This window comes from Rhipicephalus microplus, chromosome 4, assembly GCF_043290135.1.
Source record: "Rhipicephalus microplus isolate Deutch F79 chromosome 4, USDA_Rmic, whole genome shotgun sequence".
Classification (NCBI taxonomy): domain Eukaryota; kingdom Metazoa; phylum Arthropoda; class Arachnida; order Ixodida; family Ixodidae; genus Rhipicephalus; species Rhipicephalus microplus.
Window position 1 is genome coordinate 80,640,750 of NC_134703.1, and position 13,816 is coordinate 80,654,565.

The 13,816-nt window shown below is 45.5% G+C and overlaps 2 protein-coding genes across 4 annotated transcripts in view; one reads left to right on the forward strand and one right to left on the reverse strand.

Annotated features, from left to right (window-relative positions):
• The window catches only part of LOC119172127 (facilitated trehalose transporter Tret1), a 50,560-nt gene that overhangs the window by 7,880 nt on the left and 28,864 nt on the right, over nucleotides 1-13,816 (reverse strand). The window contains exon 1 of one of the 3 annotated variants that reach the window (XM_037423131.2): nucleotides 8,834-9,201. The exons of the other annotated variants lie outside the window; for them this stretch is intronic. Coding sequence (XP_037279028.1) covers nucleotides 8,834-8,975 — 142 coding nt within the window. The 5' untranslated portion in view covers nucleotides 8,976-9,201. Of the gene's footprint in view, nucleotides 1-8,833; nucleotides 9,202-13,816 lie in introns of those variants that run through there. 3 annotated transcript variants of the gene reach the window in all.
• LOC119172129 (uncharacterized) overlaps nucleotides 9,732-13,816 on the forward strand; it is a 108,763-nt gene continuing 104,678 nt past the window's right edge. Inside the window, exon 1 of the mRNA XM_075893079.1 lies at nucleotides 9,732-10,458. Coding sequence (XP_075749194.1) covers nucleotides 10,344-10,458 — 115 coding nt within the window. The 5' untranslated portion in view covers nucleotides 9,732-10,343. The remainder of the gene's footprint in view (nucleotides 10,459-13,816) is intronic.

Genomic DNA, 13,816 nt, shown 5'->3' on the forward strand with positions numbered 1-13,816 from the left:
GTGGGGTTTAATGTCCCAAAGCCGCCTTACATTTCAGACATGATTGTAACGTCATAATGTCTGAGAAGCGTCTCGATTTTGTTAGATGGAGTGTCATGCTACCAAACTTACAGAACCACTGACTTCACACGAAGAAATGCATCGGCAAATTCCGCAAAAAAGGTTGTAATTGATAAGAAGGCTTCATACGAGTACCGGAAAAAAGCAAGAAGACTTTAAACACAACGACGGAGTTGTTAGGAGCCGAAAGATTTCAGCAGTTGCCAGCATTTATTGAGGGCAGGCAGGGATTTGAGAATATTATAACTCTGTCGCGTTGCACTTGCTTCTTATACGATCTGCCTGCTTCTCCGATGGCACTGCAAACGCCTGCACTGTGGACGAAACGTGGTGACCCATGACCCAGGGGAATGAAGGGATGCTGCAGCCAACGCCCTAATGCTCCGCTGTCGATGATCTCCTTCTCGCCTTTTAAATTTGTGAAATCTCAAATGAGGTACAGCTGAAAGGCATCGCCCGTCCCAGGTAGTCAGTCAATCGGTGTCGCCCTAGCATTGTGTTCCCCAGCTGGCCGCCGTGCACTCGTGGCCTTGAGAGAGTTTAAATCTGGGCAGAAGCCTCCTCTGCCCTTTTTTCGGACAGCATGCGCGCTGGCTGAAGCAACGCTGACTTGGAGTGGTGCCCGCGCCTTGCTCCCACCGACGCTACCGCGAGACTCTCGGTTTCTACCCCTTGTTGATAACGACACTGAAAAGGCTCGCAATAAACTGCGTGCTCTGGCCGCGCGTATTGCCAGTGCGCGTTATCGTGTGACTCAGGCACGCAAATCGCGCCGTTTAACATTCGACGATGTTTAACATTCGGCGAACACGTGGTTTCGTGGCATCGGCTTACCTGTGAGTAAGCATGTGCGCGTTTCTCACGGGTACGGCTTCTCACCCTTGGTAGGGCGAAAAATCGTGATGGGCGGGTAATTCGACACTGCGTAGTTAGAGCGCCGAGACGTCAAAACGCGATGAAATAGCATACACGTCAGCGCCCAGTGCCAAGTTTTCCGATTGTATGATTGAGTACACGAGTGAGTAGAGAAGGAGAGAGCCGGTGCGTGGTCTTCCCTTGTGCTCGTACATTGCTCTACTTTCTCGATTGTTCTCTTTCTCACTAACGACGTGGTAAAACATCAGAAAGGAGTCACGTATTGTACTGGAATGTCAGTGAACAATATGGGGCAAAGTTTTCGTAATGTTCGCAACTTAGTTGTGCTGGTGGCTGAAAAAAATTAAAATTTTGAAAACATTTTTGATGAAAGAAAGATTCGAACGGTCCACATGTAGCATATAGCCAGCCGTAGCATTTTGATCACGTGCTCACGCAAAACTGAAGTCTTCTTCCTGTTGTTCTTCGTGAGCATTTACGATGATGTAAGAGACAGAGAGAGAAACGAGAAAAAAGGAAGGCACGCAGTGAGTTTAACCAAGCGATGATGTAAAGTGCAGAAATTACTACTGTGGCTAGGGAAATAGGACAGCATAAACCACGCATAAAAATAGAAAGGGAAGCAAGCGAGAAATATAAAGACACAGAAGGGAAGAAAAAAAAACAGAAAGAAAAATTGACATGGACAGACATAAAGGGATAAAAGTACAGAAGAAACGGGGAAAGAGAACAAAAAAGAGAGAAAGGAGGAAAAACATAGAGGTCTGCCCTGCTCCACAGTTCCTTTAGGCTTCGCACCCCTTCGGCGAATCACTGCTAATTTTTTTTGTGCGTGCAAGTTTAATAGTTTGGCTGATGACAAAAGAAAAGAAAAAAACGAAATGTTTGAGCAAAAGATTGCTTTCGGTATTCTAAATTTCGCAATCGCTTATATCGACAGTACTGTGGTGACTGCACTACTCCGCAGTTGCACGTGGGCCAAAACAATGGGTATTGTATTCATCTGCCTCGGAGCGATGGGTGTGTCGTGCTGACAGCTCTCACGGTGCGTTCTGCCCCTTCGGTCGGGTGCGTCAGTATTACGCATTATTGACGTACATCCTGCAGCTTGTTGGCTCCGTGTCCCGTTTCGTTTTCATTTTGCTGCAGCTCTTACTATACATGTATACTTCACGTAGCCTGAAAACTCTACAACCCTTGAGGAACGCTTTCAAAAGTCGCGAGTGCAGGACTGTTTTAATATCCTTTCTAATATGGTTGTGATGGAGACATTGAGTGGAATTATGCATTAAATTGCATGTTACTCAGCAATTAGGCCGTACCTATCCTATTTAGGGTTTTAGATTTAATTAGCTTCTCTACAAAGTTTAGTTTTAATAATCTAATCGTTTCACGCAGTCACACATTTCAGTTATTTACGTGGGGGTATTTCTATTTCCAGATGCGATCACGTTTGCTGGTGTATCTACACTATAACACACATTTTCCTGATGCTGGGGAAACACAAGTCAGTCGTTAAACACACACACGCACAGACACACACACACACACACACACACACACACACACACACACACACACACACACACACACACACACACACAAACACACACACACACACACGATAATTGCAGGCGTGGACCCCGGCTCATCAGTGGGTTGTCTGTGACAGTTTGACGTTACAACTTAGAAGTAGCAACTTAATGAGTCTCATCTGACACACTGGAGATAAACTACATGTTTAATATTATTACATATTTTTTTTCTGTCAGGACTGAGCAGCTACACAGTCGTACATTTGGTCAGGGTGACCTGAAATTGTCAAACTTTACGAAGTGGCCTCCCTGTTTGGATAGACGACTTACTTTTTTCATATTCCAGCACTGTTGGTAGGAACGAGACCGCGAACACCTAGCAGCTCCTCATGATTTTTTGATAGCTATGCTTTTCAGAGATTCTATCAACGATGAAAAGGAGTAGCCGATACTATAAAAAGGCGTCAAGATCAATTAAATGTCATGTAATAAAAAACAGTCTGAGAGCGTGGGTGGCCTTGCATTTCGACTAATCGAAATGCGGAAATCGGGGTCAAGAAACGAACCCAGGACCTCGAGATTACCAGCACGGCCTTTGAGTCGTGAAGCTGCCCAGGCGGTTATATAAAAGATATACGAGCTCGGAAATATATGTTTTCACTAGCACGTCTTACGTTAGCCATGGCAGTCTTATTTCTCTTAACGTAACACGACTTGATGTTGTGTTTGTTTCTTTCATCTCAGACCACTTATCGCTACCGTAAATCATCAAACACCAGCTGAACGAGAAGCATTTTAAATGCACTGAACGGGTTCTACACTTTAGCTGATATTGTTAAATGTGAGCGGGAAGAAGTCAGGGAAAAAATGAAAATTATGGATAGTATAATAATCTATTCTTGGTTATTTAAATTTCTGGTTATCTATAGCAGAACACAGATGCTACAGCAGATAATTCACGTTAGTCGGAGTGTCATGCACACAAGTAACGTTAGCATACGAAGTAACATTGTAATTACAAAAAAAAAAGAGTAAGAGTTAATAATGTTGCCATTCAACCATTCCCAAAACACCTTGAAATGCTTTCTGTATTTCTAATATTGATAAAAGATGCAGTGCTAGAACAGGGCATGTCTCGCAAGCGAATGATTTGATAGAGAGGCTTCCCTTTGCCAGGGCAGCCGGTTGCTGTCAGGATAAATATGGTTATTGCAAGTTATTGCCTCACGCGGACAATAACTCTCGTCGAAACGTTAGGTCAGACTATTTTCTTCACTGTATTCCTTTTTTTGTGAAGCCCCTGTGTCTTTCGCACGCCTCTAAAAGTTGTTATTAACTTTTGATATGTGACTCACAAAATAATGACTGTTTGTGTCACCTATGATACTGGAATTGCTATTTCGTTTACGTACGAAACAATGACGGATTTCATCGTTGTAACAGAAGAAAATGCGCGTTGGTTGCTTGCCGTTTTGCAGAGCTCGGAAGTGAACGGGAACTTTTCACGAACCGAACGATTACAAGTGCCGTGTGTGGACTCGGAAGTCAAACGTTTTTACTCCTACTATTGTAAGCGACGAGTACTTGATGGCAAAAAGAAAATGCAGAATACTGATGTACCTCCGCTTTAGAGATGAAGAACAAGAGAGAAGGTAGGGAGGTCAACCAGGCACATGCCCGCTTTGCTACCCTACGCTGGGAGAATGGAAAGGGGGCATAAAGATGAGAGAGAGGAAAAAGAAGAGAAAGAGAGAGGCTGGCGCGTATGCAGCGGTGGCACTACACAAAAGTTAAAGGTAATCACGTAGGCCTGTAGTCCTCAAAAAGCACAAGACAGCTTTGACTGCTTTTTGAGCAGACGAAAGGTGAGGACGGTGTTCCAGTAGCATCTGCACAGAGAGTGGCCGATCGTCCGATTGTCGCAATGCATCCGAAAGCTTCTGTCTTTCAGAGGCAAATCGAGGGCAATGGCATATCAGATGGTCGATGTCTTCTTTGGTGCAGCAGACGTCACATTCCGCAATGTCGGTCAATCCAATGAGGGTTGTATATGCTGTTGTGAAGGCGACCCCCAACCAAAGGCGACAAAGAAGCGAAGCTTCACGTGGACGAAGTCTGGATGGAGGTCGAAGTTCCAGTCAAGGGTTTATTTGGTAGAGTCTCGTATGTCTTATGCTTGGGGTGTTCCACTCCAGCAGACACAGACTACGTGCCAGGTGATGAAGTTGCTTTGCGGTGTCAGTCCTTGACAAAGGAATCGGAAGGATGTGCTCTTCTTGGTGCGATGTGCGAGCCGCGTTGTCTGCGGAATCATTGCCACTGATCCCACAATGGCAAGGAAGCCACTGAAACTTGACCTCGTGACCTGTTTCTGTGACGTGGTGAAGAAGCTTGACAAGCTCGTAAGTTAACTGTTGATGGCAACCTCATCGAAGGACTGACTGCATGCTCTGTAGGGCCGGTTTTGAGTTAATGACCGCGTAGCTTTCACCTCCGCTTTAAGTGTTCATTTCTTGGAAGGGCTGTACATAGGCGCGCGGTTAATGAACTTGTACTACACGTACATCAGCAAAAAAAAAAAAACAGAGTTTACTATTCTCTTTCTTCGTGATGTGCATACTTGGACGCACTTTATATTTTTACAACACCTAGGATGCGTTCCTATAAGACCTTTGAACTCGCTGGAATAACTTTGAGGGCGGTGGCGGAAGCCTGGGCCTTGTTTGTGTTGCTACTGCAAAATAAAAGCCAACAATGCCAAAAAACACGCACGGAGAACTGTCGTTCGGGAGTTCAAGCATAGAAAAAAATATATTTCAAACAATATATCAAAACACCAGAAAAACATCCAAGAAAGTGTGTTTGCTGTGATCTTCAAACTTTGCGCAATTCCAGTGCGCTTGATGGCACAATTCGATCATGTTCCATGCAGTGTAACTTATAAGTATTGACCAAAGTTTAAATAAGTTTGAAATATAGAGTGCACGAAGTTATTACTGAAAATAATATGCGTCCCCTTTAGCTAATCACATCGAAGGCGCCCAAAACAACGCTTCCTGTTTCATCACGTTGAACTCGAGTCGAAGCAAGCCATCCATCTCCTTTCGGTACCACGCTTCTCGATGCAATCAATTCATGACCGCCGCATTCTCATCATTAGATATGTGGAGTGGCATGTTGTTTTATAGTGTACTTTTGTTGTACGCAGTTTTGAAAGGACACTTGAAAGAAAAGCTATTTTTAGCGTATTAGGTAACTCTGATTTCACCCTCCTGAAAACCCCACCTTTACCACGGGATGACGCTTGGTAAGCAAGAAAAAACGCGATAAAGAAAATGTGGGTGGAGACACCACGTTGAGATTCCCGCTCCAATCAACACGACGTCATAAATTTTGAAGATGTCTGCCGAGTTCTACGTATCTTATAATTTATAGAAATGAAGTACGTTGTCATCCGTCAGAGCCAACATACAAAGTTTCAGAATACTTCACCGAGCTAACGTCGCGAAAATACGGAAAACATAACGTGAAATTGTTGACGTCACGCTTGGTAATTTCAACGCGAAATTGAAAAGTGATAGGTAAACCTTGACTTCCTATACTAATAATAAACTTCGCATGGAAATAATGGAATTACAGTGTTCAGAGTGCAGTTTGTCACTCTAAAACAAGGCAACGTGTCTCTTTAGTGTAGTTTTAAGAACTACCCCGTTCCACGATACAGTTTGTTGAAAATGGCCGTGCCACTACTAGCCTTGTTGATGCATAGCAGTGATTTTAGTATTACATTGCCCGAGGCGGAAATGTTGTAGGCCCGTGTGCTCAGATTTGGGTGCACGTTAAAGAACCCCAGGTGGTCTAAATTTCCGGAGCCCTCCACTACGGCGTCTCTCATAATCATATAGTGGTTTTGGGACGTTAAACCCCACATATCAATCAATCAGTATTACATTGCCCCCATTGTTTCACTTGCGATAGAACAGTGAAATGCTATAGCAGGTGTTGTAGCGGCACTCAATGATACCATAGCTTTCACGAAAAGACTAATTTTAAATCTTAACAGAAAAAAAAACAGCAAATGACAGAAGTGTTTTCTGACATTCCAAGTATGGCCAATTGCTGAAGATGCCGAATTTCGTCGCACCCGTTAACTTTTCTTTACTTGTGCTATGTATCTGTCTGGCTGATAGTAAAAGGGGCGCTTTCTTTAATCTTTGCTACGCTTCCTCCCGTAATTCTAATGCTGTGATAAGAAAAATCGATTTTTGTAACCTGAGCTCTGCCCCTTTACTTCCCCAAACACGGTCACCTTATGTAATGGCCAATGGCCCTTAGTATTGAATACTAGAAATAGTAAACGCCAGGATATTCCTGGTGCATACGATCGCAGTCGGAAGTGAACGTTGCGAGTGCAGAATAGACGTGTTAAACGCATAAAATGCCTCTTCACTACATATCTACGAGGGAAGAACTTACAATAATCGTTAATTAACGTTCACGGGAGGGACTATCACTCATGGTTGAAGTTCAGGAGAAGTCACACAGGGAGACATTTTTAAACACTATCCCACTTCAAATGTGTAGGATGTGAAGCTATGTACCGCAGATAAAATAAGTCATATCAAATGCACATACTCATACATTTTTGCATAATCATGCGTCCACGCTGCTCAAGTTTTCAGTTATTGCTCTCGAACTGTGCAAAAAAGTGCCTCGATCGGTGTTAGTGCTTAACAAGTTGAGGGCAATTTAGCAAGGATAAATCTACCCTGCGTAATTTCCTGGTATATATTTTACGTGTGTTTTAGATTCGCAGACACTCCATTGGCATAATATATATATATATATATATATATATATATATATATATATATATATATATATATATATATATATATATATATATATATATATATATATATATATATATATATATATATATATATATATATATATATAAAGGAAACAAGTGTATACTTAAGGGCTCGTTTTTTCGTCGTGTTTACACACTAATAATGAGATCTAACAGACAATAATGCCGAGGAAAGTATAGGAGAAGTTATTATGCCAATTGTAATGTAAATGAGAAGAAAGAAAAGTGGGTGAACAGATAACTTGCCGTGGGCAGGATCCGACCCTGCGACCTTCGAATAACGCGTTCGATGCTCTACCACTGAGCTACCACGACAGCTATCCTCCAGCCGCTTTATTGGGTATCTATGTCAATTTAAACGTGGAAGTGTCAGTCAGCGCCACTAGTAGCCATGGCGTCGAGTGTCGCACACTCTTTATGAGCCTGTTTGGCGTCACGTAGCACGTGAACTTATTACTAACTGGCAGCTGACTGATGGTCCCTTGTATACAACCTAGAGGCACCAAGTCTGCCAGTACGAGACCCTCGTTAATGAGTAAGGGAAACAAGTGTATACTTGAGGGCTCGTTTTTTCGTGTTTACACAATATTAATGAGATCTAACAGACAATCATGCCGAGGAAAGTATAGGGGAAGTTATTATGCCAATTGTAATGTAAATTAGAAGAAAGAAAAGTGGGTGAAAAGATAACTTGCCGTACAGGATTGTGCTCATAAGTGTGCTCTAAGAGTGCAGAAGAGCAAATTTTTTTTTTGGATAGCCCCCGCTTGCCATGTATATAACTCGTTTTAAATGTAAATGTGAACTCCTTTTAGAGATTTTGGCAGTCACGTCTGGAGTCATGAAACCTAAAAGAGAGTTAACACGTCTCTTTTAAAGGAGTCATAGACGTCATATGTTAGGACTGGCAAAAAAGAGTCAAAAGGCTCTTTCTTTTTTTTCTTGGAGTGTTACGTGAAAACAACAGAGTGAAATTGGAAGCACACGTTGCCCAAGCGAACTGCAAGTGTGTTTCAATCTTAACCACACATCCATGGGAGGTCAGAAGTAAGACATGCTCCATAAAAACAAAGTTTTCAGAAGAAAAGCGAACATCTATCTGAAATTGTGCTTCAGCAGCACTTAAAGTGGACATAAATAGTGAGTTTACGAAATAGATTCATATGTCGATGATAGAGAGAGATAAAAAACTGCAGATAGAATTATTCGATGACCTAAAATAATTGGCTGAACTGCGACATTCATAACTATTTATGTAAGCTGAAATGGCGATTAAAAAAAAAACGTCCTAAACCATCTTTTAGCAAACGATAGATGATGCGCCAAGATTGCTGTTAAAAGTACGGACAAATTGCAAGGAAAAATAAAGCACGGTTATGCGAATGTTGCCGAGTGTGAATTGAATTATTGTTTTCTAAACTTGCACTCACTACGGTCAATCTACTACTGCACTCTCCAATTAATAGAATAGATAGGAACGACATCAAACTTTTTTGTCCGGCGATCATCGCAGCCTTCCACGTTGCTCCGTCGGCGAGTTCGTCCCGAGCAGCCTTGCAATCCGTAGCAGGGATTAAAAGAGATATACTGCGCTCATCGAGCGTTGACTCGTCTAAGTAGCGTATCTGCATGGCTGCTTTACGAATCGCTTCCCTAGGCTACGACGAATACTGGGGGGACCACCCCGCTGTTTGCAGTGCTAGCACCCAGCGCACTTGCCCCGAAGCGCCTCTGAACGTGACGTTCGCTGTTCCCACACTGCGTGTACGGAGTCGCGTGCTGACTTCCGCCAGCGCAAAGCGTCCGACGAGAACGAAGCCCGCTAGGTATTCTGTGACGAAACCGAGTCGAGAAGGAAACATACACGTCACAGTGCGCGGAGAGAACGTCGCGAGGTTTGTGAAAGCCAGAGAGAGAGCGCATGCGAGCTTAACATAGCTGGTTTGAACCACGGAGTCAAAAGGAGGAGAGATGCCAAGTCGGGCTGCGTGCCTCGTTGCGTAAGCAATACTTGGCACTCGCCTTTCGCGTTCCACGGTTACGGCGGTCTCTCACCCGTTTCCTTCACTACGTTTCAACCTGTAATCCTCGCCCACCCAGTGGGGCCTCTGACGCCTCTTTCGATGACGTGTACTGCGAGTTTTGTAACGCAGCCGTCTCGGCCACGTGCTGCGGAGGCGCGCGCGCCGCTCACGATTCGCACTTATGACAGAGCTGCACCGTCCGGGCTCGCCCTGACAAGCGGAAGCGAGGGCACATTGTGATCGCACTACGCGCCTGCCGGCGCGACAGTCGGCAGCGGGGTTTCCTCGCGGCGAGGTGGACGCTTGTTAATTCGCCCTTGTGAAGTCGTCCCCGAGTTCTCTCACACTCAGCCTTTCTCAGTTCAGACGCGTTTTTTTTTTTGTCGCTAGAACGATGCAATGTGTGGCATGCATTGACCTGTTGCCTGTTGGCTGCTTGTATATTTACTTCAGTGCTGATTCAGGAGCGACGACTGAATAAGGACGCGCCGTCCTATGAACTTCCGGGGTATTAAGTAGAGTAAAGCCTCCTGGTGAAGGTAACGTGAGGGTTGGTACAACGGTAATGAATTCTTGAACGCAGCAAACGCATTTAAGTGACATAGGCTAGAAGCTCCATGCCTTAGGTTTACATAGGCCGGCTTAAGCTAGTCGACGTCGTGCTTGCACACCATTAGCAGATGGATACGTATATTGATGGCATCACTTCACTCTGTATTGCTTACCACATGACTGACATTGCTGCACTTGTGAAACAAGTACAATTAGTCTTAATTTGACGAGGTCATCGCCGTGACCTTCACAATAACGGTAATGCCGCCTTGAATTGCAAGATTTCCCATGGTGATATTGCCGCAATTGATACTTTGACAACCCTTATCAGCGCTTCACAAAAGCAGTACTTTTGCAAAAAACTTAGTTTCAGTATACAGTGGATCCACCGCTAGGGGGCCGTATAGACCAGACACGTCTCGCATGGGCTCCTGCTTTTCGTGCTTTTTAACCCGAAACAAGGCCAGTGACGAACCGAAGAGTTTCACAGCCTCAGCCGCCAAGACACGAGGAATCGGCGGACACCTGCTTCTTTTGGGTGAGTGCATTCTGTCTCAAGATATAAGACTTAATTCCCGACAAGCGCGCGTCCAGTTTATTAAGCCTAACGCCAAGTTCGTTCCTGGGCAAAGCCGCGCGGCGCGTGCACAACGCGCTCAGGCGTTCCTGACGGCACGGCACGAGCGCTCGCGCTCACCGTGGCGAAAAGCTTAGAATGAGCATAGACGCAGCCGCAGCAAGCGAAATGCAAAGAAACCAGCAAGACGAAGAAAATAAAATGCAAACTGACCAAGTGGACGCATACAAAACAACAGAAAATTTGTGGACCTATGACGCTGGCAGTGGCAGAACAATTGCAACGGAAAGCGCTTGGATCACGAGAAATAAGAAAGACAAGAAGGCTGTCGCCAATCCAAGGTCACCGGCCAACCAACCCACAGAGCAGCCACCTATCAATGAGCAGACGCTAAAGTCATCACCAACGCAGCAACAACGCCGGCCCAAGATGCCACCTCTGCCGCTCGATGACTTCAAGATCGTCTACCGCTCGCAAGCAGGTCTTGACCTCGCCAAATGGAACACCGTCGCTGTCACGCATGCCATCGGCAGAGTGAGTGGACTATCACAGCAAGACTTTAACGACAAGGTACGCGTACAAGTCCAGAGAATGGAAAACCTAATCATCGCAAGCACCGCCGCCAAAGAAGACGCCAAGAAGCTGGTAAGCATCCAAAAAATACAGCTTGGAGGAAATTTTTACACTGTGAACGGCAACATCAGAACACCGGACGATGTCTCCAGAGGCGTCATCAGCGGCTTGATACCCGGTACGAGCACCGCAGAACTCATGGCTGGAATTCGCGCACCGGCAAGATACACAGTTCTTCATGCCCGAATGCTAGGTCAATCGACCGCGGCAGTCGTCTTCTTTGAAGGACCGCACGTTCCCTACTACATAATTTTCCAGAGCGTAGACTTCCGCTGCAGACCATATCGTAAGTCAGTGCAGTATTGCCGAGCTTGTGGCAATACGGGTCACCGCCAAGACGTCTGTCCGAAACCTATCCCGGATTTCTGCTAGAAATGTGGCAAGGCCGGACAAACGCAGCGACATGAATGCGCACCCATCTGCAAGATTTGCGGGGAAGGACACGAAACAGCAAGTAAAGAATGCAAAAGGAGACTAAAGCCAAGTCCACCACCCTTCAACGTAAGACAACAGCGCCTCAACAGGCTTCAAGAAATAGACAACAACTGGAACGCCAGCGGAGAAGAGTTCCCTGAGGTTAGCATATCGGCCGCTACCTCTAACAGTAACAATGAGGGCCGCGTCTCCACGCGCAGCAGTTCCAAGTCAAAATTTCGTTCGAGTTCGCGCTCCCACTCTCGCACGCGTTCCGTCTCTGCGCGCAGTAGATCCAAATAAATACTGCGTTCCAGTTCACGCTCCCGCTCTCACACGCGCTCGCGTTCCGTTAAACGTGCGAGCTACGCTGCCATGGCAAGTGGATCTAATGACCGCAGCAGCTTAACCTCCTCGAAGTCGGACACCTCATCCATACATGGTCTCGGAGATAGACTGAAAAACCAGCAAGAAAAGCTCCAGAATCAGCACAGCCAACTGCAAAGCCAACAAAGTCTCATAAACTGCTTCAGAGTCAAAAACGAGAACAAGAGCTCATTGACAAACTACTTGAAAAGTGCACGCATCAGCAAGGACATTCGGACAATGCAGAACAACAGTATCAAGAACAAGCAAACTCAAGCACAGAGCCGGCAACGACGCTGACCAAGGTAGGCGTCCAAGCCCTAGTGAACGCAAGGTGCACGATATTCGAAGAGTCTTTCATGAATAGCATGCACGCCACGATGGAAAAGATTGTCCAGTCTGCAATAGAAAAAACAGCCTCAATGTTTGAACACAAGATCACTACGCTTAATGCCAAAATTGATGGGATTGCTGCGCAAGTCAACAATTTCATCGCACACGTGAAGAAAACTTACGTAATCATGGCACAGTTCGACAGCTTGAACAACCCACGCCAAATGACTCGGAAGAAGGCACGAGCGAACAGTCACAATGCCTCTCGCTCAGTCTAGCCGAGTCGCGATGGCAGGCGTGACATCGAATCGATTGAAGATGGCAGTCCCTAACCATAAGTATAAGAACCAGCATTCAACTTTACGCATATGGCAATGGAACTGTCGGTCATACCGCCCTCGACACGCAAGCCTACAAGAATTCATCAAGCTTAACCAACCAGACATCATTGCACTTCAGGAAACCAACACGCAGAACGTACGACTGCAAGGCTACACGACCTGCGCACAAACCCATCGAACTGCCATACTTGTCAAGAAAGCACTTTCAACGCAATAACACGAAATCGAGGACACTCAATTAGAGCATACCCTAATAGAGATTCTGCCGGAACGAAAGACGCAGCAAAGTCTTTTCATAACCAATATATACAGCCCCCCACGAGACCAACTACCAGACTTCCATCACTTAATACGAGAAATCAGGAAGCGCACAAATGGCCACCAGATCATAATAATAGGAGACTTTAACGCCTCTCACACGGCATGGGGCTATCATATCACCACGAGGAAGGGTTCTAGAGTGCACGATACTGCTCAACATCACAGACTAACCCTGTGGAACGACCCTCTTCAGAAGACGAGAATCGGGAACAGCGTCTCCAGGGATACAAATCCAGATCTTACATTTACGGCGAACGTCACTAGGGCAGAGTGGAGTGTGCTACCGGAAACTTTAGGTAGTGATCATCACATCATCCAACTCTCCGTAGCGCACACTCGTAAACAGACCAAGACTGGAATATCGCGGTTAACGGAATGGCAATCCTTTAGGAATGACCTCGACGTTGAAACCACCATAATCGACATTGAAGACTGGTTTAAGAATGTGCTCAAAATAGCCGAACGCTACACTAAGGACATACAGCTTGACGTCGATACACCCGCCGTCGACGCACATCTCCTCCACCTTTGGGAGGCTAGAAGAGGACTTCTAAAACGGTGGAAGTGACAAAAACTAAACAGAAAGTTACGGAAACGCATTTCTCTCCTCACCGAGCAAGCTCAAGATTATGCGAACCGATTGGCCAGGCAGAACTGGCATGCTTTCTGTGACAAGCTGCAGGGGACTCTGAGCACCAAGAAAACCTGGCATCTGCTACGCACACTTCTAGCCACGCAACCCTCCAAAGCAGCACAGAAGCAGCACCTTCAGAGGCTTATTCGAAACTACGCCGGTACAGAAGAACACCTCCTAGAAGAATTACAAAAGAAGCTCTGTGGCGATGCACCCACTAGGGCTTCAATTCACACCTAAGAATACGCTGGCGCACCAAACACTGAACTCGACCGGC